The following is a 27681-nucleotide window of genomic DNA, read 5'->3' as shown; positions in this document are numbered from 1 at the left end:
AAACTCCGAGAATTCAACCTTCGGCCTTCCAAAAATAGATAAAAAATCTGGACGTTCCTACTTCAGCAACTTCAACGCATTCCATCTTTTTTAATTGACATTCCCAATCAAAATACCTAACCAACGTATCATCTTCTCTGCACTCTGTCGTTGAAAGTTGTCTCCTCTCCGGCGGCGAAAGTCGTCTCCTCTCCGGCGTTGTACTGTCTCCCCTCTGGCGCTCGAAATTTCGGTGAACTCTCCGCGAACTCACTAGAAGTCGTCTTTAAATCGATAGTGCATCGAACTGTTTGTCATCATCAGAGCAATGACGAAGACCGACGGAAACTCGTCTTCTCTCCTATCATATGTGATTAGGTTTTGAATCCTGCAGCCATGGCAGACCAAGGGCTTGACCTGGCTCCTCTCGGTCTCCACCTTTCTCGCCATGGAACCGGCAGACTCACTCATCTCCCTTGCGAGGTATTCATAGCTTCATATTCAGCTCAGTTTTAATTACTTTCAAAGTTTGTTATGATTTCGTTTAATTTTCTGAAGCGCAGAGGGTGGTGGATCGGTGAAAGTTCAGGGGTTTATTTGGAGTTCCTGTATTAGCGAAGCCGTGAATTTAATTATTTTTGTTGAATAGTTTTGGCTGTAGCCAATATCGTGTTTACAAATGGAAAATGGAATTGAACGAAGTTTTGTTTCTAGATGGCCTTTATTTCAAGAACACGAATTAAGTTGCAGAAATGGTGTTAATGTGATATACATTTTTAAAATGAATAATAATTTATTGCACTGTTCTGATATTTTCCTGTTTATTCTGTAAATTTTATTGCACGCCATTCTAGTCAATTTTATAGTGTTTGTTGCTTTTGCAGTCATAAAAGTACTCTGGAATGACTTCTGGTCTGTAAAGCAGTAACAAAATAAAAGCATTCTTTAAGATGTTCCTAACTGAGCTCAATATTTTGTTGTTTTATGTTGTTGTTGTTATAATTTGATTGGTTGGTTAGTTTCTTGGAAATAAAGCTTTGGTCAGTTGAATTGTTTATGCAGAATGGGAAAGGTTATGTGCCTTATGTCAAGAACATTTTGAAGAAACTCAGTGTTGAAGCGGAGTCAAACCATGGTGATGTTCTGGATGAACTATACGAACAATATGCTTACATTATGACTTCTTTGAAGGTAGAGCTTATGGTTGGATATTTTCTTATTGTTTTGTTTTTCATTTAAGTATTCATGCTTCTAGTCATACTCAAATAATGGTTGACAAGTTTTTGGCTCTGTAGGATGAACATTTGGCTGAAAAGAATAAGAAGCTCTGTAAAAACATTACTTTTCTTTTTCCAGATCGTAATAACTATTATCTATGTGACATTTGTGATTTAGGACTTGTAGGTATGTTTGATCTATCAAGTTGTCCAACTTCAAGGAAACTGTTGGTGCCACTTCAATGTTCCCTCAACATGCTTGAAGGAGATACAGGGTATTCTTCAGTGTTTTATTTGTTCCCTTCTGGTTTTTATTATCTTTGTCCTGTAAAGGTGTTTTGATATCTGCAACACTGTACTTGTGTTATGATTACGTAATCACTCTTTCAACTTGAACCCTGTGTTTGAGTAAAACATGTGCTTAAATTTATTAATAACTCACTGCTTTTTTGGTTATCCTTTTAGGCTGAGCTGTATAGAATTAAGAAGGCATTTGATGAAGCAGAACCTTTATATTCGGAGGCCATGAACATACTTGAGTCCTCATTTAGTCCTGACTCCTGAATATATGGTATGTCATAAAAGTATATTCGATTAATATAATAGCAAAATTCTACAGATGCATGAATATACTTATATTTGCAGTATTTAATTTTTATTATAAGGATTAAACCTGCTAAATCAGTAAAATATCAATCTGCATTGCAAATATATAGGTGTCTTTTTAAATGGTATGTCAACAAGCATTCTCAAATTTTAACATTTTATAGCTCTAAACAACATCTTGGCAAACTTTAGTTAAAAATATAAAGCAAGAAGTTTATAGAGTCAAGGCAGCCTATGATCCATCTCCTCCATTTTACTCCAATATTCATTGTGTTGTAGGACAAAGTTTATGAAATTATGATGCACATTAACATTGGTTTTCTCAAAGAACATTTTCATCATGATTCTTAACATTTGGATGTGGTTTAGTAGAAAATAGTAATGGTCCTAAAGGTGATGCTCTAGAGCTTCGTAGAAATTTGGTGGAGGCTTGGACCTATATGTATACACACACACACATGCACACATGCCTTGTGCTAGTTCCTCTAAACCCCCTCTTGCAAGCATCTACACCCCGAGCATGAAGGTGGACATTTGAAAACGATTAATGAAAATGAAGCGAGGAATTATCATGTGAAAAGGGTGCAAAAACCAAACCATCTGGGGACACCCCAAATGACCAATCTTCCAACTTGGTTTATGCCACAAATGACTCTCGAGAATGACTCTCGAGAATTTAATGACTTGATGTGGAACCAATCGTTGTTGGCTAAATAATTAATACTAGGGTTGGATGCGAGTCGAGCTGAGCTCGGATAGGATTGAACTTGTTTTCGTTGAGTTGAGGCTTAGGCTCGGTCTTATCGAGCTTGCTGAACAAGTGTTCGTATTTGGCTCGCTTCATAATTTTGGTATTTGTGATCGACTAGCACTTAGTTCGGGTTCACTCTAATCGGCTTCAAACTTTCATCTTAGACTCAACAAACACTGTTGTACAATGTCGTTTTAGAGTTTATTTATTAACAAAATTGAGTCTTGCTTGGCTTACGAGCTGTGCAAGGCATTTGTTCGGGTTCAAGCTTGTTTTCGTTCGCACTCCTAAGTTCATATTCGGGCTTGGGCTTGTTAGCTCATGTTCGTGTTGGGGCTTGTTCGAGTAAAACTCATTTCAAACTCAAACAAGCTCGTTTTGAATTCAACTTTAATTAATGTAGAGAAGAAAGAGAAAATTTATATATATTTTATTCATTAATTAAAAGTCTTTAAATAGTTTGTACAAAAAACATAGTCAAGAAAATAGCCATTACCTAAAATATGCAAAAATGGTTCCAAAAATATTTTGGAACAATTAAAACACGTAAAAAAAGAAGTTCCTAAATATAACACTTTTAGACAAATTTTATATCAGCAAAGCACGAGAGAGATGTTGAGTTTATCTGTACTCTTTATGTACATCCTATATCGTTTAGGGTGAAATGATTTGATTGGTTAAATAGTCTGTGAGTTTTTTAAACTGTCAAAATGCGTTTTACACAACCCATAAACAAAATCATGATAGACTATGTCTAAAGTAGATAATATCTTGACAGTGAGTGCGACTATTGGCTATTGGATTAAGGATATTATACGCGGTATCCCAAAAATTTTAGAACAATAACTTTCTAAAAATTAGGACACACTACCTACTTTAACGACATCCATTGTACACTTATTAATTATTAAATTATTCTCCAAGAATATAAATATATATAAACAAGTAAATATAAATATATATGTGTATATATATTGTTATACATGGTGGATTTTTTCACCACATGCATTTGACTTGGCCAAAAGAGAATGAGAAGATATTAAATGCCTTGAAAATTTGGCTTGAAAAAGTGTATTTTTGTTGACTAGAGGGCGGCCAAAATACCCCCTTATCCTTTGTAATTGAAGCATCCGAAAATCATATTTCATTGTTTTGCTCAACCACCAATAAATAGGATATCAGTTCAGAATATTTTTAAAAATTTTTTTCCCTATATTGCTATTGTAGGAGCATATTTGAGGGGTGAAATATGAAGAAAGTTTTTTCTAACATATTTTCTTCAGTTATTTTTTCTCCACATAGTCTCATTCGGGGGATAATTCTGAATATGACAGAGTAATATTTAAAATCACTTATAGATTTATGATGATCGAATCTTTCTTTTAGATTTCTCTATAATCTAGTGGATCCATAAATATCCACGTATTTTGCTCATAGCTCTTTGTGGATATGATGACGAAGAAAAATAGTAGTTTTAGATTTATCTTACTGGGATGCATTATTTCATTCTTTTATTGTTTCTCTAAGGCTCATTAATTGTAAATGAAGAACTGTGTCCAAGGCCTGAAGAACTGTGTCCAAGGCCTATTCAGAGTAATTTTCTCCATCCAATCTAAGGGCAACATATTGAAGTTTTACAAGATTTGTCATTTTCACCAACTGCAGGTTGATGAAAGAAATAATAATTAGTGATATAATGAGGAAGAATTATGTGCGAACTTTAGGTTCGTATTTGTCATATATTTACAAAACTTCTAGTTTTATGATTTAATATTAATAATATTATAGTATGTAAAACTTATATAATATTTTAAACTTCTGTTTCATTGTTTTCATCACTACATATATTTTCTCATGATTTTGTAATCTTCAGATTACAAATCATATACCGTAATCATATTTAGGGTATATATTTAGGACTTCAGGTATATATTTATAATGTTGTAACTTCGGGTTACAAATAATGTTCAGGACTTTGGGTCCAAATTTATGATATTTTAGACTTCAGGTCTAGATTTATAATTTTGTAAACTTCGGGTTACAAATAGGATGCAATTATAAAGAAAAATGAAATAAAAACATAACAGGAATTAAAAGATAATTGAGATATCACAACTGAGATATCCATATTTATAATATATAAGTAGTATAACAATATAATGGAAAGTTATAATATACTTGAGCTGATCGTGCTGATAACGTGTTATAGAATTAATTTAACAAATATGAAAGATAAAGAAATGAAAGGAATAATTGAGAAGAAAGGAGGAGAGCATTTATAGGACATTTGACTGCCCTCTAGTCAATAAAAATACACTTTTCCAAGCCAAATTTTCAAGGCATTTAATGCCTTCCCATTCTCTTTTGGCTAAGTCAAATGCATGTGGTGGCCCATGCAGACCCATCAGGGGGAGCATTTATTAGAGCAATTTTTGAAATATATAATATTGTAGACAAAATGTGCACTGTACTCTTTTTTCCTTGACTAAGTTTTGTCCCACTGGGTTTTCCTAGTATTTAATGAGGCAGTTTAAACACGTCCAAAACCAACTTACATGACATTTAATAATTATATTCTTTTACTTTGGTTTTTATCCCACTGAGTTTTTCCTTAACAAGGTTAATATAATTATCTGTAAGTGGTGGAAATCCAAAGGGGAATGTTATACATGGTAGATTTTTCCACCATATGTGTTTGACTTGGCCAAAAGAGAATGGAAATGCATTAAATGCTTTGAAAATTTGGCTTGAAAAAGTGTATTTTTGTTGACTAGAGGGCAAGCAATTGTCCTATAAATACCCCCTCATCCTTTGTAATTGAAGCATCCGGAAATCATATTTCATTGCTTTTGCTCTCTTCTCTTTTCTTCTCAATTCTTCATTTCATTTCTTTATCTTTCATATTTGTTAAATTAATTCTATAACATATGTATATAAAATATTGTGTGTGTGTGTGAAAATAGCCACTACCTAAAAAATATGGTGCATGCACTAATAATTATTGAATTATTATCCAATAATATGTATATAAATAAATAAATAAAATATAAAAATATATATTTAAATAAATAAATATTTATATTTATAAAAAATAAATATATGTTTAAATAAATAAATATTTATATTTATATATAAATAAATAAATAAATAAATATATATATATTTATATAAATAAATAAGTAAATACATATTTATTTATTTGTTTGCAGACAGAGTCCTAGACTATATATTTTTTTGACTTTCATTTCCTCTTTCTGCATCATTCTCATGGGACTTCACAGAACAATTTTTTTACCACAAAGTCGATAAATCTTTCAGCTAAATGACATACCATAAGAGACTTTTACCCTGTGTTTTAGCTCCATTTGCTCCCCTTCGTTACTACTACATTCCTCATCAAATGCCTCTTGGGTTATAATTTGCCTGAGGCTTTCCAAATGCTGCAACAAATTACTCAATTATTATAAAAATTATTTAACACCCTGCGTTTTGAAGCTCATATAAATGGAGTACTTACTATCAAAATACTTTAAAGCCATTGTAAAAAGGAAGTTGAAATGAAATACATAGTCAGTCAAACCTCCTACTCCAATCCAATACCAATGTGCTTGTGGCAAGAGCCCACGACTCTTTATAACCTGAACTCCTAATGGTTCTATAGAATTAGGAGGAATTTGCAACAGAAGATTATCAAAAGAATTAGCTCAAATTCTTAAACTTCTGATCTACAGTTGAAAATAAGAAATTTCTACTTACAGGACACCAACTCTTCCCAAGAAATTCATTCACAGCCCTAGCATTCTGCCCATAAATCATTGGAGAGAACCAATAACAGCAACCAGCTTTTCACATGACTGATGCAAATCAACAAAGTTTTCACTGTAAGTGTTTTATTCAAATCTCCCAGGAGAAAATGAAAACCTTGAAAAGTATTACTGATTCACCTCTTGATAAAGACAATTCCACCCAGAACCAAGACTGATTGGTAAAGCAAATGAACCAAATCTGTTTTTAACAATTATGTTCTGGCCAATGGCTCCGATACATTGGAATAGTCATGACACCATCTGGATAACACACGAGTATCAAGTACTTCCTGAAAAACCTGTCAATTGAAAATTTTTCTTCAAGTTATGAATACCCAAAGAGCTGAGACTGGAATTTTGAGCTGGGTTTTCCTTTTATTTCACATTTCAATATTTGGATCATAGCCTATAACGTAGTAAGTTATGAAGTCCCAAACACCAACTTCAAGTTGGGTGCCTCAATTTGGATAGATAAGGTTGTATGCAAAGTTTTATTGAAGTTCAATTCACTTACTATAATGAGGACCGACCCTTGATATCTTATTGAGAAAGTCAATGTCTATCCTACCGTCATTTCTTCAATATGAAGATCATGTTGAGTTATGTAAGCCAATGTCCTCTGTGGCAAAGCCTCTGTCCATTATATGTAACTCTTTCTAAAAACTGAAATTTCAGACTCACCCGTTTTAGAATGTAAGGATAAAAATCAACAAAAACATACAATTGTGTAGTTACCTTACTTTCAAGTTTTCCAGCCAAAGTTAATAGTACTAGTCTTTCCAGAGCTTGGAAGGCCTAGAAGCAATGTCATTTTGTGAAAGTCAAATTAGTTAACATGGAAAGATTGAAATTTTTTTTATATTTTCAAATGTTTTATGCGTTCAAACCTACGAGGTTTGATGATTCCACTAACATCATAAAAAATTGGTAATGACTTCTTTTTACTTGGAAGAATGTGAAGATAGATAATTCAAGAACCTGTAAATAGAAATCGTTTTGAAAATAACCACTACCTAAAAAATATAAAAATGGTTCCCAAAAATTTTGAAACTATTAAAACACCTTCCAAAAAACTAGGAGACACTATCCATATGATTAGCATCCGCTATACACCTAATAATTATTAATTATTATTCAACAATTTGTACATATAAATAAATAAATATATTTAATAAATCAAGATTAATATATAAAAATATTTATATATATACACACACTTGTATTTATTTATATAAATACAGAGACAATATTAATTGGTAGCATCCACTATACTTCTTTCTACTTAGAAGAATGTGAAGATAGATAATTTAAGACGCTCTGTAGATAAAAATCTTTTTGAAAATAACCACTATCTAAAAAATGTAGAAATGGTTCCCAAATATTTTGAAACCATTAAAACACATAAAAATATCTTTTTAAAAACAAGGACACACTACCCACATTATTGACATCCACTATACACCTAATAATTATTAAATTATTTTCCAACAATTTGTATGTATAAATAAATAAATAAATGTTTATAATATTTATATATATAAATTAATAAATAAATAAATATTTTTATATATATAAATAAATAAATATTTATATATATTTATTTATTTACTTACAGTCATGGATGATACACTTCTTCGAGTTTCGCTTCCTCTTTTTGCATAATTCCCATGAGACTTAATGTAGCAACTTGAAAAAATACCAAAAAGTCGGCAGATTTTTCATCCAAATGGCATATCAAAAGAGACTTTTCGCCTATGTGTTAGCTCCATTAGCTCCCTTTCTTTGCTACTACATTCCTCGTCAAATGCCCTGAGACTTTCCAAAACTACAACAAATTACTAAATTATTGTATGAATTTCTTGAAGCTCATAAGTGTGGAGTATTTACTGTTAAGATGTTTCAAAGCTATTGTTAAAGGGATATTGGAAAGAAATACATAGCCATTTGGAAAGTCCAATCCAAGACCAATATGGTTGTGGAAAGAGCCCACGGCTCTTCATAACTTCAACTCCTAATGGTTCTGTAGAATTAGGAGGAATCTGCAACAAAAGGTTATCGAAAGAAGTAGCTTAAATTCTTAAACTTCTGATCTATAGTTTTAAAATAAGAAAATTCTACTTACATGACTCCAACTCTTCCCCAAGAATTCATTCCAAGTTGCGGCATTCTACCTATAGGTGATTGGCAATATGTAATAACAACAGTTTCGTTGAAAATATGAATGGACTGTCTAAGTAAGTTCACAATTTGGAATGTAGTTAAACTGTCCAACCCAATTAATATTTCATCGATGAAAAGTGCTTTTGTCAGTCCAACCAACATTTCACCTATACCAAAATAATCTGTAGACTAAGCAAAGAGAAAATCCAAGCTTATTTAAATAACAGTGAATTTTTTTATGCTTCACCTGTTGTTACTCTCTTCTTTTGCCCACCAGAGATGCCTCGCATCTTTTCATCTCCCATCATCCTGTCAGCACATACTTCAAGTCCCAAAACCTGAATAATTATTAAAACAAATGAATGTGAATATCATATGTCCAATTGTCTCTGTATTTGTTGGTTAAATTTTCTCTTGGATTATGAATTGGGACCTTAAGAACATTCTGGGACTACATTGGTCTCCTGCCCTTCCAGTGATGTAGCCTGCAAAATTAATTAACCATTAACAAAAATGAAAACAGATTACAACATGATGTAATTTGCATTGTTTTAAAGGTTATCTCACCTTCATGTAAAGATCAATATCAAGACCTAGCTTGACATTTGCAACCTTTCTTCTTCTTGATTGATTTGCCGACATCTTTGTAAATAAACAAATATTAAAAATCAATGAGTCTTCAACTAGCTAGGATCAAGAAAAATAAACAAACTGTACAAATTTATTCATACAATTTGATGTGGTAGCATTTAATTTGGTAATTTTGAAATAAAAGAAAAAATAAATAATCACTTCACTCAATCTCATGTTGGGTGCATCAGTTTAGATAGATAAGTTTGTATATTTTGTTTGTATGTTTAGTTTTATTCAAATTCAATTAGCTTACCGTCACAAGACCAACCACTTCACAACTTGTTGAGAAAGCCAATGTCTCTCCTACTGTCATTGCTTCAATATGCAAATCATGCTGAATTATGTAAGTTGAAGTCCTCTGTGGCACAATCTCTTCCATCTCATGTCCATTATATGTAACTCTCCCTAAAGACTGAATCTTCAGAATCACCTATTTTAGAATGTAAGGTTAAAAATCAACAGAAACATACAAACAAATGTCTAGTTTCCTTACTTTCATGTCTTTTCTAGTTTTTCCAGCCAAAATCAATAGTAATGTGGTCTTTCCAGAGCTTGCAAGGCCTAGAAGCAATGTCATTTTGTAAAAGTCAAATTAGTTAACATAGAAAGATTGAAAATTTTTTATATTCTCAAATGTTTAATGCCTTTTAACCTTCGAGGTTTGATGATTCCACTAATATCATAAAGAATTGGTAATGATTTCTTTCTACTTGGAAGAATGTGAAGATAGATAATTCAAGAACCCTTGTAAAGAGGAATCGTTTTGAAAATAACCATTATCTAAAAAATGTGGAAATGGTTCCCAAAACTAGGACACACTATCCATATTATTGGTATCCACTATACACCTAATAATTATTAATTATTATTCAACAATATGTACATATAAATAAATATATATTTAATAAATAAATAAATATTTATACTTATATAATAAATAAATAGTTATATATATATATATATATATATATATATATATATATATTTTATATATATATATATGTATTTTTTATTGATTGACAGAGTCCTAAACGATATACTTCTTCAAGTTTTGCTTTCTCATTCTGCATAATTCTCATGGGACTTAATGTATCAACTTAAAAAATACCACAAAATTAATAAATTTTTCATCCATACAACATACCAAAAGAGACTTTTTCCCTGTGTATTAGCTTCATTGGCTCCCTTTCTTTGCTGCCACATTCCTCATCAAATGTTCTGAGGCTTTCCCAAAACTGCAACAAATTACTCAAGTTCTATATGGATTTTTTAGCACCCTACGTTTTGATGCTCACAAGTATGGAGTACTTACTATTAAGATTCTTCAAAGCCATTGTTAAAAGGATGTTGGAAAGAAATGCATAGCCAATCAAATCTCTTACTCTAATCCAAGACCAATATAGTTGTAGGAAGAGCCCACAGCTCTTCATAACTTGAACTCCTAATGATTCTGTCAAATTAGGAGGAATCTGCAACAAAAGACTATTGAAAGAAGTAGCTCAAATTCTTAAACTTCTGATCTATAGTTTAAATTAAGAAAATTCTACTTACATAACTACAACTCTTCCCTAGAAATTCATTCCAAGCCACAGCATGTTGCCCATACATCATTGGCAATTTGGAATAACGACTATTCCATTGAATATATGAATGGACTATCTAAGTGTGTTCACAATTTGGAATGTAGTTGAACTGTCCAACTCAGTTAATATTTCATTCAAGGAAAATGCTCTCACCGGTCTAACTAGCATTTCCCCTGTGCCAAAATAACCTAGTAAACTAAGCGAAGAGAAAATCCAAGCTTGTTTAAATAACAATGAATTTTTTTATGTTTCCCCTGTTCTCACTCTCTTCATTTGCCCAACAGAGATGCCTCGTATCTTTTCATCTCCCACCATTGTGTTAGCACATACTTCAAGTCCCACAATCTGAATAATTATTAAAACAGATGAATGTGAATATCATATATTAAATTGTCTTTGTTTTTATTGGTTATATTTTCTTTTGGATTATGAATTGGGACCTTGAGAATATTGTATGACTACTTTGTTCTCATGCGCTTCCATTGATGCAGCCTGCAAAATTAATTAACCATTAACAAAAATGAAAACAGAGTATAACATGATGTAATTGCCATTGTTTTAAAGCTTATCTCACCTTCATATAAAGATCAATATCAGGATCTGGCCTGACATTTGCAACCTTTCCTGTTCTTGATAGTTTTGCCAACATCTCTGGAAATCAACAAATAATAAAAATCAATGATTCTTTAACTAGCTAGGACCAAGAAAAATAAACAACTGTACAAATCAACAAAATCTGAATAATTATTAAAACAGATAAATGTGAATATCATATATTAAATTGTCTTTGTTTTTGTTGGTTATATTTTCTTTTGGATTATGAATTGGGACCTTGAGAATATTGTATGACTACTTTGTTCTCATGCGCTTCCATTGATGCAGCCTACAAAATTAATTAACCATTAACAAAAATGAAAACAGAGTATAGCATGATGTAATTGCCATTGTTTTAAAGCTTATCTCACCTTCGTATAAAGATCAATATCAGGATCTGGCCTGACATTTGCAACCTTTCCTGTTCTTGATAGTTTTGCCAACATCTCTGGAAATCAACAAATAATAAAAATCAATGATTCTTTAACTAGCTAGGACCAAGAAAAATAAACAACTGTACAAATTTATTCTTACAACTGTACAAATCAACAAAATCTGAATAATTGTCTTTGTTTTTATTGGTTATATTTTCTTTTGGATTATGAATTGGGACCTTCAGAATATTGTATGACTACTTTGTTCTCATGCGCTTCCATTGATGCAGCCTGCAAAATTAATTAACCATTAACAAAAATGAAAACAGAGTATAGCATGATGTAATTGCCATTGTTTTAAAGTTTATCTCACCTGATAAGCTTTATATTGATCCTGATATAAAGATCAATATCAGGATCTGGCCTGACATTTGCAACCTTTCCTGTTCTTGATAGTTTTGCCAACATCTCTGGAAATCAACAAATAATAAAAATCAATGATTCTTTAACTAGCTAGGACCAAGAAAAATAAACAACTGTACAAATTTATTCATACAATTTGATGTGGTAGCATTTGATTTGGTAATTTTGAAATAAGAGAAAAAATGAAGAGTCACTTCACTCAATCTCAAGTTGGGTGCCTCAATTTAGATAGAAAGTTTGTATAATTTGTTTGTATGTATAGTTTTATTCAAATTCAACTTACTTATCTTAATGGGGACCAACCCCTTGATATCTTGTTGAGGAAGCCAATGTCTCTCCTACCCTCATTTCTCCAATCTGCAAATCATGCTGAATTATGTAAGCCGATTTCCTCTGTGGCACTACCTCTTCCATCCCATGTTCATTATATGTAACTCTCCTTAAAAACTGAATTTTCAGAAGCACCCATTTTAGAATGCAAGGTTAAAATTTGACAAAAATATACAAACAAATGTGTAATTTCCTTACTTTCAAGTCTTTTCCAAGTTTTCAGCCAAAGTCAATAGTAATGTGGTCTTTCTAGAGCTTGGAAGGCCTAGAAGCAATGTTATTTTCTAAAAGTCAAATCAATTAACATAGAAAGATTGAAATTTTTTTTATATTCTCAGATGTTTAATACCTTTTAACCTTCGAGGTTTGATGATTCTACTAACATCACAAATAATTGGTAATGACTTCTTGGTACATGGAAGAATGTCATTAAACCCCCGTCGATAAAAACCTTCTGAAAATAACTATTGCCTAAAAAATATAGAAATGGTTCCCAAAAATTGTGGAACCATTAAAACACGTAAAAATAACATCCTAAAAACTAAGACACACTATCCACAGTATTGACATCTACTATACACCTAATAATTATTAAATTATTCTCCTACAATATATAGATATAAATAAATAAATAGAAATAAATATATATTATTAATGTTTATATATTTAAATAAATAAATAAATTTATATTTATATATATAAATAAATAAATATTTATATATATATATATTTATTTGCTGACAGAGTCTTGGACGATACATTCTTTGAGTTTCGCTTCCTCTGTCTGCATATTTTCCAAGGGACTTAATATAACAACTCGAAAAAATACTACAAAGTTGATAAATTTTTCATCCAAATGACATACCAGAAGAGACTTTTCCCTTGTGTGTTAGCTCCATTAGCTCCCCTTCTTTGCTACTACATTCCTCGTCAAATGTCTCGACGCTTTCCCAAAATGGTAACAAATTACTCAATTATTATATAAATTTTTTAACACCCTGTGTTTTGATGCTCGTAAGTGTGGAGTACTTACTCTGAAGATACTTCAAAGCCATTGTTAAAAGGATGTTGGAAAGAAATACATAGCCAATCAAATCTCTTGCTCCATTCCAAGACCAATATGGTTGTGGAAAGAGCCCATGACTCTTCAGAACTTGAACTCCTTGAACTCCTAATGGTTCTATAGAATTAGGAGGAATCTGCAACATAAGATTATCAAAAGAAGTGGCTCAAATTCTTAAACTTCTAATCTTTAGTTTAAAATAAGAAAATTCTACTTACATGACTCCAACTCTTCCTCACAAATTCATTCCAAGCCGCGGCATTCTATTGGCAATTTGGAATAACAACAGTTCCATTGAAAATATGAACAGACTGTCTAAGTGAGTTTACAATCTGGAATGTAGTTGAATTGTTCAATCTAGTTAATATTTCATCCATCAAAAGTGTTTTTGCCGGTCCAACCAGCATTTCCCCTGTGCCAAAATAGTCTAGCAGATTAAGCAAAGAGAAAATCCAAATTTAAATAACAGTGAATTTTTTTACGTTTCACCTGTTGTTACTCCATTCTTTTGCCAACCAGAGATGCCTCATATCTTTTCACCTCCCACCATCGTGTCAGTGCATACTTTAAGTCCCAAAATCTGAATAATTATTAAAACATAGTTTGTAACTACATTGGTCTTCTGCCCTTCCAGCCTGCAAAATTAATTAACCATTAACAAAAATGAAAATAGAATATAACATGATGTAGTTGCCAATTTTATCTCACCTTCATGTAAAGATCAAGATCAGGATCTGGCTTGATATTTGCAGTCTTTTCTCTTCTTGATAGTTCTGCCAACATCTCTGTAAATCAACAAATTTTGAAAATCAATGATTCTTCAACTAGCTATGACTAAGAAAAATAAAACAATTATACAAATTTATTCATACAACCCTAATGTGGTACCATTTGATTTGGTGGCTTTAAATAAAAGAAAAAATAAACAATCATTTCACTTAATTATAAATTGGGTGTCTTACTTTGTATAGATAGGTTTGTACAATTTGTTTGTGCGCTTAGTTTTATTTAAATTCAATTCACTGACCTAACGAAAACCGAACCCTTGACATCTTGTTGAGAAAGCCAATGTCTCCCTTCTTGTGATTTGTCCAATATGCAGATCATGCTGACTTACGTAAGCCGATGTCCTCCGTGGCACATCCTCTTCCATCCCATGTCCATTATATGTAGCTCTCCCTGAACACTGAATTTTAACAAGCAACCATTATAGAATGTAAGGTTAAAAATCAACAGAAACATGCAAACAAGTCTTTAGCTTCCTTACTTTCAAGTCTTTCCAAGTTTTCCAACCAAAGTCAGTAGTAATGTGGTCTTTCCATAGCTTGGAAGGCTTAGAAGCAATGTCATTCTGTCAAAGTCAAATGAGTTAAACATAGAATGATAGAAAATTTTGTATATTCTCAGATGATTAATAGTTTCTTTCTATTTAGAAGAATGTGAAGATAATTCAAGAACCCTTGCAGATAAAAACTCTTTTGAAAATAGCCATTACCTAAAAAATGCAAAATGGTTCTAAAAAATTTTAGAACCCTTAAAACATGTAAAAATAACTTCCTAAAAATTATGACACGTTATCCACCTTGTTGACATCAACTATAAACCTAATAATTATTAAATTATTATGTAACAATATGTATATATAAATAAATAAATAAAAATAAATATATAATAAGTAAATAAATATATATAATTAAATAAATATATATTTTATTTATTTGCTAACAGAGTCCCAGAGGATACACTTCTTCGACTTTCATTTCCTCAATCTGTATAATTCTCTCAAGACTTAATGTCACAATTTGAAATAATACCACAAAATTGATAAATTTTTCATCCAAATGACATACCAGGAAAGACTTTTCCCCCTGTGAGTTAGCTCCATTGGCTACCTTTCTTTGTTACTACATTCCTCATCAAATGTCCCGGGGCTTTCCTAAAGTTGTAACCAATTACTCAATTATTACAAGAATTTTTGAACACCCTACGTTTTGAAGCTAATAAGAATGGAGTCCTTATGATCAAGATACTTCAAAGCCATAGTTAAGAGGAAGTTGGAAAGAAATACATGGTCAATCAAATCTCTTGCTCCAATCGAATACCAATATGCTTGTGTGAAGAGCCCACTACTGTTTATAACCTGAACTCCTAATGATTCTGTAGACTTAGGAGGAATCTGCAACAGAAGATTATCAAAAGAATTGGCTCAAATTCTTAAACTTCTGATCTATAGAGTAAAATAAGAAATTTCTACCTACATGACTCCAACTCTTCCTCAGAAATTAATTCACAGCCATAGCACTCTGCCCATAGATCATTGGCAATTTGGAATAATAGCAGTTCCATTGAATATACAAATGGATTGTCTAATCCAACCCAATTGATATTTCATTCATGAAAAGTGCTCTTGGTGGTCCAACCTGCATTTTCCCTGTGCCAGAATAATCTAACAGACTAAGCAAAAAGAAAATCCAAGCTGTTTAAATTACAGTGAATTTTTTATGTTTCACCTGTTGTTACTCTCTGTTTTGCCCACTAGAGATGTCTCATATCTTTTCATCTCCCACCATGGTGTCAACACATACTTCAACTCCCAAAATCTGAATAGTTATTAAAACAAATGTATGTGAATATCATATGTTCAATTGTCTCGGTATTTGTTGGTTAAGTTTTCTCTTGGATTATGAATTGGGACCTTGAAAACATCGTCTGTAACTACATTGGTCTTCTGCCCTTCCCGTGATATAGCCTGCAAAATTAATTAACCATTAACAAAAATGAAAATAGAATATAAACATGATGTAGTTGCGAATTTTCTAAAGGTTATCTCACCTGCGTGTAAAGATCAATATCAGGATGTGGCTTGATATTTGCAATTTTTTCTCTCCTTGATAGTTCTGCCAACATCTCTGCAAATCAACAAATTTTAAAAATCAATGATTCTTCAACTAGCTATGACTAAGAAAAATAAAAAAATTGTACAAATTTATTCATACAACCTTGATGTGGTAGCATTTGATTTGGTGGTTTTAAATAAGAGAAAAAATAAACAATCACTTCACCCAATCATAAGTTGGGTGTCTTAGTTTGTATAGATAAGTTTATACAATTTGTTTGTAAACTTAGTTTTATTCAAATTTAATTCACTGACCGTAACGGAAACCGAAACCTTGACATCTGTTGGAAAACCCCAATATGCAGATCATGCTGACTTATGTAAGCCGATGTCCTCTGTGGCACAACCTCTTCCTTCCCATGTCCATTATATGTAGCTCTCCCTGAAAACTGAATTTTAACAAGCACCCATTATAGAATGTAAGGTTAAAAATCAACAGAAACATGCAAACAAGTCTTTAGTTTCCTTACTTTCAAGTCTTTTCCAAGTTTTCCAACCAAAGTCAGGAGTAATGTGGTCTTTCTAGAGCTTGGAAGGCTTAGAAGCAATGTCATTCTGTAAAATTCAAATGAGTTAACATAGAATGATTGAAAATTTTGTATATTCTCAGATGATTAATGCCCTTAAGCCTTCGAGGTTTGATAATTCCACTAATATCATGAAGAATTGACAATGGTTTCTTTCTATATGGAAGAATGTGAAGATAATTCGAGAACCCTTGCAAATAGAAACCTTTTGAAAATAGCCATTACCTAAAAAATGCAAAATGGTTCTAAACAATTTTAGAACCCTTGAAACATGTAAAAATAACTTCGTAAAATTTATGATACGCTATCCACCTTATTGACATCAACTATAAACCTAATAATTATTAAATTATTATGTAATAGTATAAATAAATAAATTAAAATAAATATATAATAAGTAAATAAATATATATAAATAAATAAATAAATATTTTATTTATTTGCTAACAGAGTCCTAGAGGATACATTTCTTCGACTTTTATTTCCTCAATCTGCATAATTCTCGTGGGACTTAATGTAACAATTTGAAATAATACCACAAAATTGATAAAGTTTTCATCCAAATGACATACCAAGAAAGACTTTTCCCCTGTACGTTAGCTCCATTGACTCCCTTTCTTTGCTATTACATTCCTCATCAAATGTCCTGGGGCTTTCCTAAAGTTGTAACCAATTACTCAATTATTATAAGAATTTTTGAACACCCTACATTTTGAAGCTAATAAGAATGGAGTCCTTACGATCAAGATACTTCAAAGCCATAGTTAAGAGGAAGTTGGAAAGAAATACATAGTCAATCAAATCTCCTGCTCCAATCAAATGTCGATATGCTTATGGGAAGAGCACACGGCTGTTTATAACCTGAACTCCTAATGATTCTGTAGACTTAGGAGAAATCTACAATGGAAGATTATTATCAAGATACTTCAAAGCCATAGTTAAGAGGAAGTTGGAAAGAAATACATAGTCAATCAAATCTCTTGCTCCAATCGAATACCAATATGCTTGCGGGAAGAGCCCACTACTGCTTTTAACCTGAACAATGATTCTGTAGACTTAGGAGAAATCTGCAACAGAAGATTATCAAAAGAATTAGCTCAAATTCTTAAACTTCTGATCTATAGAGTAAAATAAGAAATTTCTACCTACATGACTCCTACTCTTCCTCAGAAATTAATTCACAGCCATAGTTAAGAGGAAGTTGGAAAGAAATACATAGTCAATCAAATCTCTTGCTCCAATCGAATACCAATATGCTTGCGGGAAGAGCCCACTACTGTTTTTAACCTGAACTCCTAATGATTCTGTAGACTTAGGAGAAATCTGCAACAAAAGATTATCAAAAGAATTAGCTCAAATTCTTAAACTTCTGATCTATAGAGTAAAATAAGAAATTTCTACCTACATGACTCCTGCTCTTCCTCAGAAATTAATTCACAGCCATAGCACTCTGCCCATAGATCATTGGCAATTTGGAATAATGGCAGTTCCATTGAATATACGAATGGATTGTCTAAGTGAGTTCACAATTTGGAATGTAGTTGAACTGTCCAACCTAGTTGATATTTCATTCATCAAAAGTGCTCTTGACGGTCCAACCTGCATTTTCCCTGTACCAGAATAATCTAACAGACTAAGCAAAGAGAAAATCGAAGCTGTTTAAATTACAGTGAATTTTTTTATACTTCACCTGATGTTACTCTCTTCTTTTGCTCACCAGAGATGCCTCGTATCTTTTCATCTCCCACCATGGTGTCAGCACATACTTCAACTCCCAAAATCTGAATAATTATTAAAACAAATGTATGTGAATATCATATGTTCAATTGTCTCGGTATTTGTTGGTTAAATTTTCTCTTGGATTGTGGATTGGGACCTTGAAAACACAGTCTATAACTACATTGGTCTTCTGCCCAAAATCTGAATAATTATTAAAACAAATGTATGTGAATATCATATGTTCAATTGTCTCTGTATTTGTTGGTTAAATTTTCTCTTGGATTATGGATTGGGACCTTGAAAACACAGTCTGTAACTACATTAGTCTTCTGCCCTTCCAGTGATATAGCCTCCAAAATTAATTAACCATTAACAAAAATGAAAATAGAATATAACATGATGTAGTTGCCAATTTTCTAAAGGTTATCTCACCTGCGTGTAAAGATCAATATCAGGATGTGGCTTGATATTTGCAGTCCTTTCTCTTCTTCATAGTTCTGCCAACTTCTCTGCAAATCAACAAATTTCAAAAATCAATGATTCTTCAACTAGCTAGGACCAAGAAAAATAAAAAAACTGTACAAATTTATTTATGCAACCTGATGTAGTAGCAATTGATTTGGTGGTTTTGAAATAAGAGAAAAAATAAACAATCACTTCACCCAATCATAAATTGGGTGTTTTAGTTTTTATACAAATAGGTTTTACAGTTTGTTTGTATGCGTAGTTTTATTCAAATTCAAATCACTGACCGTAACAAAGATCGACCCCTTGACATATTATTGAGAAAGTCAATGTCTCCCTTTCAGTGATTTGTCCAATATGCAGATCATGCAGACTTACGTAAGCCGATGTCCTTTGTGGCACAACCTCTTCCATCATATGTCCATCATATGTAGCTCTTCTTGAAAATTGAATTTTTAGAAGCTCCCATTGTAGAATATCATGTTAAAAATCAACAGAAACATGCAAACAAGTCTGTAGTTTCCTTACTTTCAAGTCTTTTCCAAGTCTTCCCACCAAAGTCAGTAGTAATGTGGTCTTTCCAGAGCTTGGAAGGCTTAGAAGCAATGTCATTCTGCAAAAGTCAAATGAGTTAACATAGAATGATTGAAAATTTTTATATTCTTAGATGATTAATAATCCCTTTAAGCCTTCGAGGTTTGATAATTTTACTAACATCATAAAGAATTGGTAATGGTTTCTTTCTATTTGGAAGAATGTGAAGATAATTCGAGAATCCTTGTAGAGAGAAACCATTTTGAAAATAGTCACTACCTAAAAAATACAAAAATGGTTCTCAAAAATATTAGAACCCTTAAAACATGTATAAATAACTTCCTAAAAATTAGGACGGACCATCCACCTTATTAAGATCTATTATACACCTAATAATTATTAAATTATTATCCAACAATATGTATATATAAAAATAAATAAATAAAAAAAATATATAATTTATAAATAAATAAATAAAAATATATTTATGTTCATATATATATTAATAAATATATAAATAAATAAATAAATATATATATATATATAAATAAATAAATAAATATATATATATATAAATATTTATTTATATATACATATTTATTATTTTGACAAACCTGTTTGGTTGTCTGGGAGCAGCATATTATAGCTACCATAATGGATGAAGAAGTTTTCCATCTATAATAGTTTCAATGGTGTATCCTCTCATTTAGGAAATACTTTCAGGATCTCAGTTTCAACTCATTCCCAGACTTTTAGTAACTTTAGCTTGAAATGTTTTCTTTCCATGTAGGGCAACAACTTCATATATTGGATAGCTCTCTCTTCCTGCAATCAAACAATAATAAAGTCAAGAACACAACTAATCTCTCTTGCAAAATTAACCAACAGTACCACTGTACTCATACTTAGAGTTAAGAAACTAATGAATGTAAAACATCCGAGCATACAAGAATGTGATATTTGGGAGCATAATGATTAGTTTTACATCATCAATAACTAGTTGATCTTCAGATGACCAAGAAACCCATGCCTTGAAAGGATACCCTCCAAATCACATGATTAAGGAGAACACATACAACTAGAAAATAAAAAAATGGTTCCCAAAAATTTTAGAACCCTTAAAATATGTAAAAATAATTTCCTAAAAATTAGGACGGACCATCCACCTTATTGGGATCCATTATACACCTAATAATTATTAAATTATTATCCAACAATATGTATATATAAAAATAAATAAATCAAAATATATATATAATTTATAAATAAATAAAAATATATTTATATTCATATATATATATAATAAATATGTATAAATCAATATTTTTATATATAAATATATATAATAAATATGTATATATAAATAAATATTTTTATTTATTTATATATATATAATATATATATTATGGATGAAGAGGTTTTCCATCTATAATAGTTTCAATGGTGTATCCTCTTATTTAGGAAATGCTTTCAAGATCTCAGCTTCAACTCATTCCCAGGCTTTTAGTAACTTTAGCTTGAAATGTTTTCTTTCCATGTAGGGCAACAGCTTCATATATTGGATAGCTCTCTCTTCCTGCAATCAAACAATAATAAAGTCAAGAACACAACTAATCTCTCTCGCAAAATTAACCAACAGTATCACTGTGCTCATACTTAGAGTTAAGAAACTAATGAATGTAAAACATCCGAGCATACAAGAATGTGATACTTGGGAGCATAATGATTAGTTTTACATCATCAATAACTAGTTGATCTTCAGATGAACCCATGCCTTGAAAGGATACCCTCCAAATCACATGATTAAGGAGAACACATACAACTAGAAAATACAAAAATGGTTCCCAAAAATTTTAGAATCCTTAAAACATGTAGAAATAACTTCCTAAAAATTAGGATGGACCATCCACCTTATTGGGATCTATTATACACCTAATAATTATTAAATTATTATCCAACAATATGTATATATAAAAATAAATAAATCAAAAAATATATATATAATTTATAAATAAATAAAAATATATTTATATTCACATATATATATATATAAATAAATATATATTTATATATATAAATAATAATAAATATATAAATAAATATATATAAATAAATAAATAAATATAAATAAATAAAAATATTTATTTATATATACATATTTATTATTTTGGCAAACCTGTTTGTCTATCTTGGAGCAGCATATCATAACTACCATAATGGATGAAGAGGTTTTTCATCTATAATTGTTTCAATGGTGTATTCCTCTCATTTAGGAAATACTTTCAGGATCTTGGTTTTAACTCATTCCCAGGCTTTTAGTAACTTTAGCTTGAAATGGTTTCTTTCCATGTAGGGCAACAGCTTCATATATTGGATAACTCTATCTTCCTGCAATCAAACAATAATAAAGTCAAGAACACAGCTAATCTCTTTTGCAAAATTAACCAACAGTACCACTGTGCTCATACTTAGGGTTAAGAAACTAATGAATGTAAAACATCCGAGCATACAAGAATGTGATACTTGGGAGCATAATGATTAGTTTTACATCATCAATAACTAGTTGATCTTCAGATGACCAAGAAACCCATGCCTTGAAAGGATACCCTCCAAATCACATGATTAAGGAGAACACATACAACTAGAAAATAAAAAAATGGTTCCCAAAAATTTTAGAACCCTTAAAACATGTAAAAATAACTTCCTAAAAATTAGGACGGACCATCCACCTTATTGGGATCTATTATACACCTAATAATTATTAAATTATTATCCAATAATATGTATATATAAAAATAAATAAATCAAAAAATATATATATAATTTATAAATAAATAAAAATATATTTATATTCATATATATATATAAATAAATATATATTTATATATATATATATATTTATATATATAAATATATAAATAAATAAAAATATATATTTATATATATATAAATATATATATATAAATAAATAAAAATATTTATTTATATATACATATTTATTATTTTGACAAACTTGTTTGTCTGTCTGGGAGCAGCATATCATAAATGCCATAATGGATGAAGAGGTTTTCCATCTATAATAGTTTCAATGGTGTATCCTCTCATTTAGGAAATACTTTCAGGATCTTGGTTTCAACTCTTTCCTAGGCTTTTAGTAACTTTAGCTTGAAATGGTTTCTTTCCATGTAGGGCAACAGCTTCATATATTGGATAGCTCTCTCTTCCTGCAATCAAACAATAATAAAGTCAAGAACACAGCTAATCTCTCTTGCAAAATTAACTAACAGTACCACTGTACTCATACTTAAAGTTAAGAAATTAATGAATGTAAAACATCCGAGCATACAAGAATGTGATACTTGGGAGCATAATGATTAGTTTTACATCATCAATAACTAGTTGATCTTCAGATGACCAAGAAACCCATGCCTTGAAAAGATACCCTCCAAATCACACCATTCAGGACACATACAACTAGAACAATCAAGTTCTGAATCACCAAAACCTCCAAAATCTTTTGGAAATCCTTCTCTTCTGATGGGCTTTCTATCATCTGATTTTCCCAGTTCAAGTAACATGTACCATTTCTTATCCTGTGAATAAGTGTTTAAAGTTTGATTATCTCCAACACTGTCCAAAACTACTCTTGCAAGACTTGTTAGGGAAATATCACAAATTATGCTAGAGGCATGATCTGTCCTCAGATTACTTAGCCCATTAAGAGACAGTGCTCATAAAAGATAATATTGCATATATAAATTTGCAAAATATATATCCTAAAACTTGTAGCAAAATTGCTTCTGTTGCATGATGGGCCCTTGAATCTAAAGACATTTCAGAACAAATGTCTAAGTAACATATATTATCAACATCATTAAAGTACCGGCAAAAGAGTTACCATAGAGATTCAGAATGGACACATGACCATTGTTTATCTTAGAAGAAACATTACCTAAATACTAAGAAAAATACAAAAGAAACAGATCATCTATTTGTTTTACAATAAATTTCATTCAAGTAAATATATATGGGGCATTTTCAGTGACTATTTATTATCAATGCAAATGCTCAAAGCCTATCTCATCCCACATGAATATCCCTCCTTTCCAATATAGACAAACAAAACCATAATCAGAGGTCACATTTGACAGAAAGTATCAGGCACAAATAACGCCCACCTTCCTGCTGCAAACGCCCACATTGCATCTGGCCAAAAACTGCATTCTCTGCTTAAATGAAGCTAAGTGCTCTCCCCTCTTGACTTTGTCTCATTGTCTTTCTCGTAATCATTCAATTCCGTACGAATTAGCTCCTACTCCTCCTCCTCCTCCTCCTTTAGGATAGGATCGTTATTGGTCCTTCGCAAGTGCGCTCCGCGAGCGCTGTACATCTTTCTTAGATGAGCAGACGCAGCGATGCCTCAACTAAGAAAATCAACCTAATAAAAGCAAGCGTGCTCTTATTATACGTTAGACGATGCCACCTCCCACTTGACTTTAGTTCGCCCGGCAGAGACGCATTTCAACCTTGCCTCTCCGGGGATGAGAACCTTTGATTTGATTTGCTAGTTTGAACGCCTGGATCATGCCGAGAAGATGAAAAAAAGACTGTCGGAACCGATCGGAGGAGTATTTCAGAGTCCATCCCCAACCGTCTTCTCACCTGCAAATATTTATATAAAAATAAATAAGAAGTAGCCGTTGCAGGAGAGCCGTTAGACATGAGAGAGCCGTTGGCCAAGAGACAGAAATTAAGTTGTTAAATTTAATAATCTTTCATTTGATTGACACGTGTAAACAAGGGAAATGTGAAAAGGTTGTCTGTCAAAACCTCTCACATTTATCAAAGCCTTTTGCTTGGGGAAGTGTTTATATATATTATATATAAAATAAATAAATAATATATATATACATATATAATTTTTATATATATTATATGTATATATAATTTTTATATATATATATAAAGTTTAAGATCATTTATAGAGTAGAACCATAGGGATCTCAAGACTTTAAACCCCAAGCTCCCAATCTTGATCCGTGATTGCACTGGCTTTGAGCCCCAGTTATGGGCTAGATACGGTACCATATCTCTCTCATTTTATTTTATTTTTTTTCTGAAAATTGCCTTGTTATTAGGATTATTTCTGTTCTTCGCATGCAAGCCGTTCTGGGATAGCTTCAAATTTAGTATGACTATTGAAAAACAAAAATTATGGGTTTTGTTCTTGGTTATTTTTTAAGACATTATTTATTTTTTTTGTTAATTTGCAGTTTGGATGTAGATAAATGTTTGGTTCTTTAAATTTGATTGAGTTGAAACGGGATTGCTTTATGAACACAAAATAATATAGTTTAGATTTAATATTATTCTTGATGTTTTTGTATCTTAATTTGACAAACTGATTAGTAATTGGTGCAATTCCTGCTAATGCGTGAGTGTTTTCTCTATTCATTTTCTACAACTCATTAAACATTCAAATGTAACTGCAGTGGTTAGAGAGTATTATATTAAAAAAAAAGTCAATGTTATAAAAGAATCGGAGTTTCTTACATTGGGTAGATAAATTTAGTTACCTCTGAAAAGTTTTTCAAGAAGAGTATTAGCGATTAGATAAGAAGAAATTCAAGTACATATGTAGAACATACACATAGTCAGGGACACTAAGTACTTGCTGTTAACGTGACAATAAAAGCTACAGGACTGGACCAACCGTTTCCTGTGAACTCTGTAGCCTTGCCTTGTTAGACTAAGCGTTGCAATGAGGGTTTGGAGATTTTTCATATTTCTTAACCCTCAGTTGTTACCCGCAACAGAGTCTATCTTCTTGCACTCCCTGCTGTTTACATCACGAATTCACTGTATTCTTGCCCTTAAGATTTCTTGGGTGGTGCCTCAATCCACGTTTGCATTAGTGGTCAGAAAGGTCTGGAAAAAAAGGCTTTTAGTGCTTTGGGTGGTGAATTGCATCTACAGGGTGATATGGAATGTGAGAGATAGAAAGATTCTTATATGTTAGTGAAGAGAAGGTCTTGGTGTTATGTTTAAGGTAAAGTTTAGGCTTCTAGTTTAGATTTACTATTATTCTTGATGTTTTTGTATCTTAATTTTCAAAGTTTAGAAAATATCCTTGTTTTGAGCCTCCATATCTAGGAAGATGCATTGTCCTAATAAGGACAAGTTTTTTTTTTTTTTTGGCTATTCTTAGGCTTGTTTTTTGGTTTATTTTTTATTTTTTGATAAGGAGCTCCTTGTTTTGTTTCGAATTCACAAACTTTTTAATAGTATCTTTGAGTTTGTCATGGTGAGAGCTTGTTTGCCCTTTAGATTTCCACCCATGTAAATTAATATATACAAATTCAACACATTCCTTGTTTTTGTCAAAATGAGAAATTAGTGTTTATCCAAGTTGGTTTTGTCTTGAGGTCGAACCTTCACTTTCTCTTCCTTGTGCTGAATTCAATTAGTGTCTCATATATCAATTTGAGTATTGTTATACGCTAAATGTTTTTTCCCTTTTCCTTTCCTTCATTATTTTATTTTTCCTTTCATGGGTGGGAAGAAACTTTATTATTTTTTTCAAATATGCTATGAGCAAAAGTGTTAGGGATACTTCAATAATTCTTGGAAGCTTTCTAATTTAACCCTAGTTGAGGAGGCAAACAACTTTATAAATGAAGAGACTTGGTCCTCGAACAATGGAACGAATGCAAAGATTATACTAGGCTTTATTTTTTGGGGTTATGGATTAACGTTGCCATATTTTAAATTTAACCTCAATGCTTGTTGAGTAATGAACTTTCTAGTTTGCTTGTCTGTTATGCTATGCCCATTGACTCTTGTATGCATTACAAGAACAATGCAGTTTCATGTAATTATTTATTTTTTGTACTTTCACTTGCCACTTTAGCCTTTTGCTTGACTAGAATTTTATGTTATCATGTCATTTATATGACTCTTTATAATCTATACAGATCTATACAAATTTTGGTGTTGAAAAGAGTGTTCGTCTAGAAGGTTTGAGTGAGGCACAAATCTCCAAGGCACTCAAAAACCTTGTCAAAGGCGGGGAAGCCCTTAAGGCCTGAAAGTCACTACCCCTCTGGGCATTATGGAATGAAATGAAATAAATGGATGAGTGGGAAGGTTCCCAACACAGTTTTCACTTTTATTTTAACAATCTAAAAGTTTATTAGTCAATACTAAGAGTTTACCGTTGAGTTTGCAGTCGGGTATCTAGTTAGTTAACCTTTATTTGCTTACTATATTTACCCAAAAAAATCTTCTTAACGTGCAATCTGCTCAAATTTGATAGAAAAATATGCTTACATTTGAAAATCTTTTCCACTCCTTGACGTTGACTAAGAGTTGTGATGTTACCTGCCATGAAACTGGTATTACTAAATGCAAGTACTACAAGATTGTTGAAGTTGATCACATATTGTTTATAGTAAATCGGAAAAAAATAGGTGTCCAGTTCGATCTGATATATGATAGTATATTCGAGCAATGCAGAAAAGAAGACTATGCGCAAGAAGACTCCACTAACTATACCAAACAAAACACACCATTAACTTAAGATTTATTACTCATACACATAACATACCCTACAACTTGAAAAGAAACTTATAAGGAAAACAGAGTTCAGAATTTTTAACACCCCTTTCATCCCCAAATTTTCCCCTTGTAATTCTCTTCTTCTTACTAAAGATTTCTAACCACTACTTTCACAAAGCAGTTGTTGGAGAAACGACTGCTTTCAACAAGTAGCTGTTGGATCAAATTCATATGCAAGTTACATTTGTCTATAAATTTGTCTTGATGTTTTAAAAGTTTATCTTAGCACTCAATTTTACTTTTGTCACATAAGAATCATTTTAGTGACAAAATTTTAGAAAAACTACTTTCATAAAATTAGTGAAAAATTATTTATACATTTGGTAAAGCTCAAAAAAGCTTATACTTTAAATGATGAGCTTTTTGACAAGTTTGTCAATATATAATGAAAACATTTGCAACCA

General features: G+C 31.5%; 1 protein-coding gene and 1 long non-coding RNA gene across 11 annotated transcripts; one reads left to right on the top strand and one right to left on the bottom strand.

Moving 5' to 3' along the window:
• LOC123204187 lies at nucleotides 1–27117 on the top strand. Of its 10 annotated transcripts, none has more exons than XR_006499463.1 (5): nucleotides 1–462; nucleotides 1025–1170; nucleotides 1375–1471; nucleotides 1662–1767; nucleotides 26635–26887. XR_006499463.1 is itself a non-coding variant. In XM_044620771.1 (5 exons), the coding sequence occupies exons 1-4, from the start codon at nucleotides 376–378 to the stop codon at nucleotides 1723–1725; spliced, it is 477 nt and encodes a 158-aa protein (XP_044476706.1). In that variant the 5' UTR covers nucleotides 2–375; the 3' UTR covers nucleotides 1726–1767; nucleotides 27071–27117. The 10 variants fall into 10 exon arrangements, 7 of the variants coding, with proteins under 7 accessions (XP_044476706.1, XP_044476705.1, XP_044476707.1 ...); XM_044620771.1 differs by lacking the exon at nucleotides 26635–26887 and adding an exon at nucleotides 27071–27117 and having other exon boundaries at nucleotides 2–462; nucleotides 1042–1170; nucleotides 1275–1471; XM_044620770.1 differs by having other exon boundaries at nucleotides 2–462; nucleotides 1042–1170; nucleotides 1275–1471.
• On the bottom strand, nucleotides 5772–20867 carry LOC123204188. The gene is made up of 43 exons (XR_006499464.1): nucleotides 20275–20867; nucleotides 19414–19739; nucleotides 19094–19170; nucleotides 18633–18723; nucleotides 18348–18552; nucleotides 18092–18265; nucleotides 17683–18009; nucleotides 17515–17599; nucleotides 16886–16970; nucleotides 16671–16804; nucleotides 16352–16428; nucleotides 16215–16268; nucleotides 16030–16119; nucleotides 15778–15950; nucleotides 15588–15695; nucleotides 15370–15455; nucleotides 14787–14870; nucleotides 14547–14705; nucleotides 14228–14304; nucleotides 14009–14154; nucleotides 13738–13931; nucleotides 13490–13655; nucleotides 13322–13401; nucleotides 12806–12927; nucleotides 12655–12721; nucleotides 12410–12573; nucleotides 12077–12173; nucleotides 11567–11618; nucleotides 10465–11080; nucleotides 10297–10387; nucleotides 9646–9713; nucleotides 9406–9570; nucleotides 9087–9161; nucleotides 8953–9004; nucleotides 8767–8857; nucleotides 8482–8530; nucleotides 7973–8398; nucleotides 7095–7154; nucleotides 6874–7022; nucleotides 6498–6658; nucleotides 6310–6407; nucleotides 6071–6208; nucleotides 5772–5993 (listed from the first exon to the last, which is right to left on the bottom strand). It is a non-coding gene; the product is annotated as an uncharacterized LOC123204188 (long non-coding RNA).
• Nucleotides 27118–27681: the final 564 nt, after the last annotated feature.

Source organism: Mangifera indica, chromosome 20 (assembly GCF_011075055.1).
Source record: "Mangifera indica cultivar Alphonso chromosome 20, CATAS_Mindica_2.1, whole genome shotgun sequence".
NCBI lineage: Eukaryota > Viridiplantae > Streptophyta > Magnoliopsida > Sapindales > Anacardiaceae > Mangifera > Mangifera indica.
The sequence above is the reverse complement of the archived record's forward strand: the minus strand, read 5'-3'. Positions and strand labels throughout refer to the sequence as shown.

Coding starts and splice junctions, on each gene's coding strand:
- LOC123204187 (XM_044620771.1), top strand. CDS start 376: ATGGCAGACCAAGGGCTTGACCTGGCTCCTCTCGGTCTCCACCTTTCT. Junction 463..1,041: donor TCACTCATCTCCCTTGCGAG/GTATTCATAGCT, acceptor TTGTTTATGCAG/AATGGGAAAGGTTATGTGCC. Junction 1,171..1,274: donor ACATTATGACTTCTTTGAAG/GTAGAGCTTATG, acceptor TTGGCTCTGTAG/GATGAACATTTGGCTGAAAA.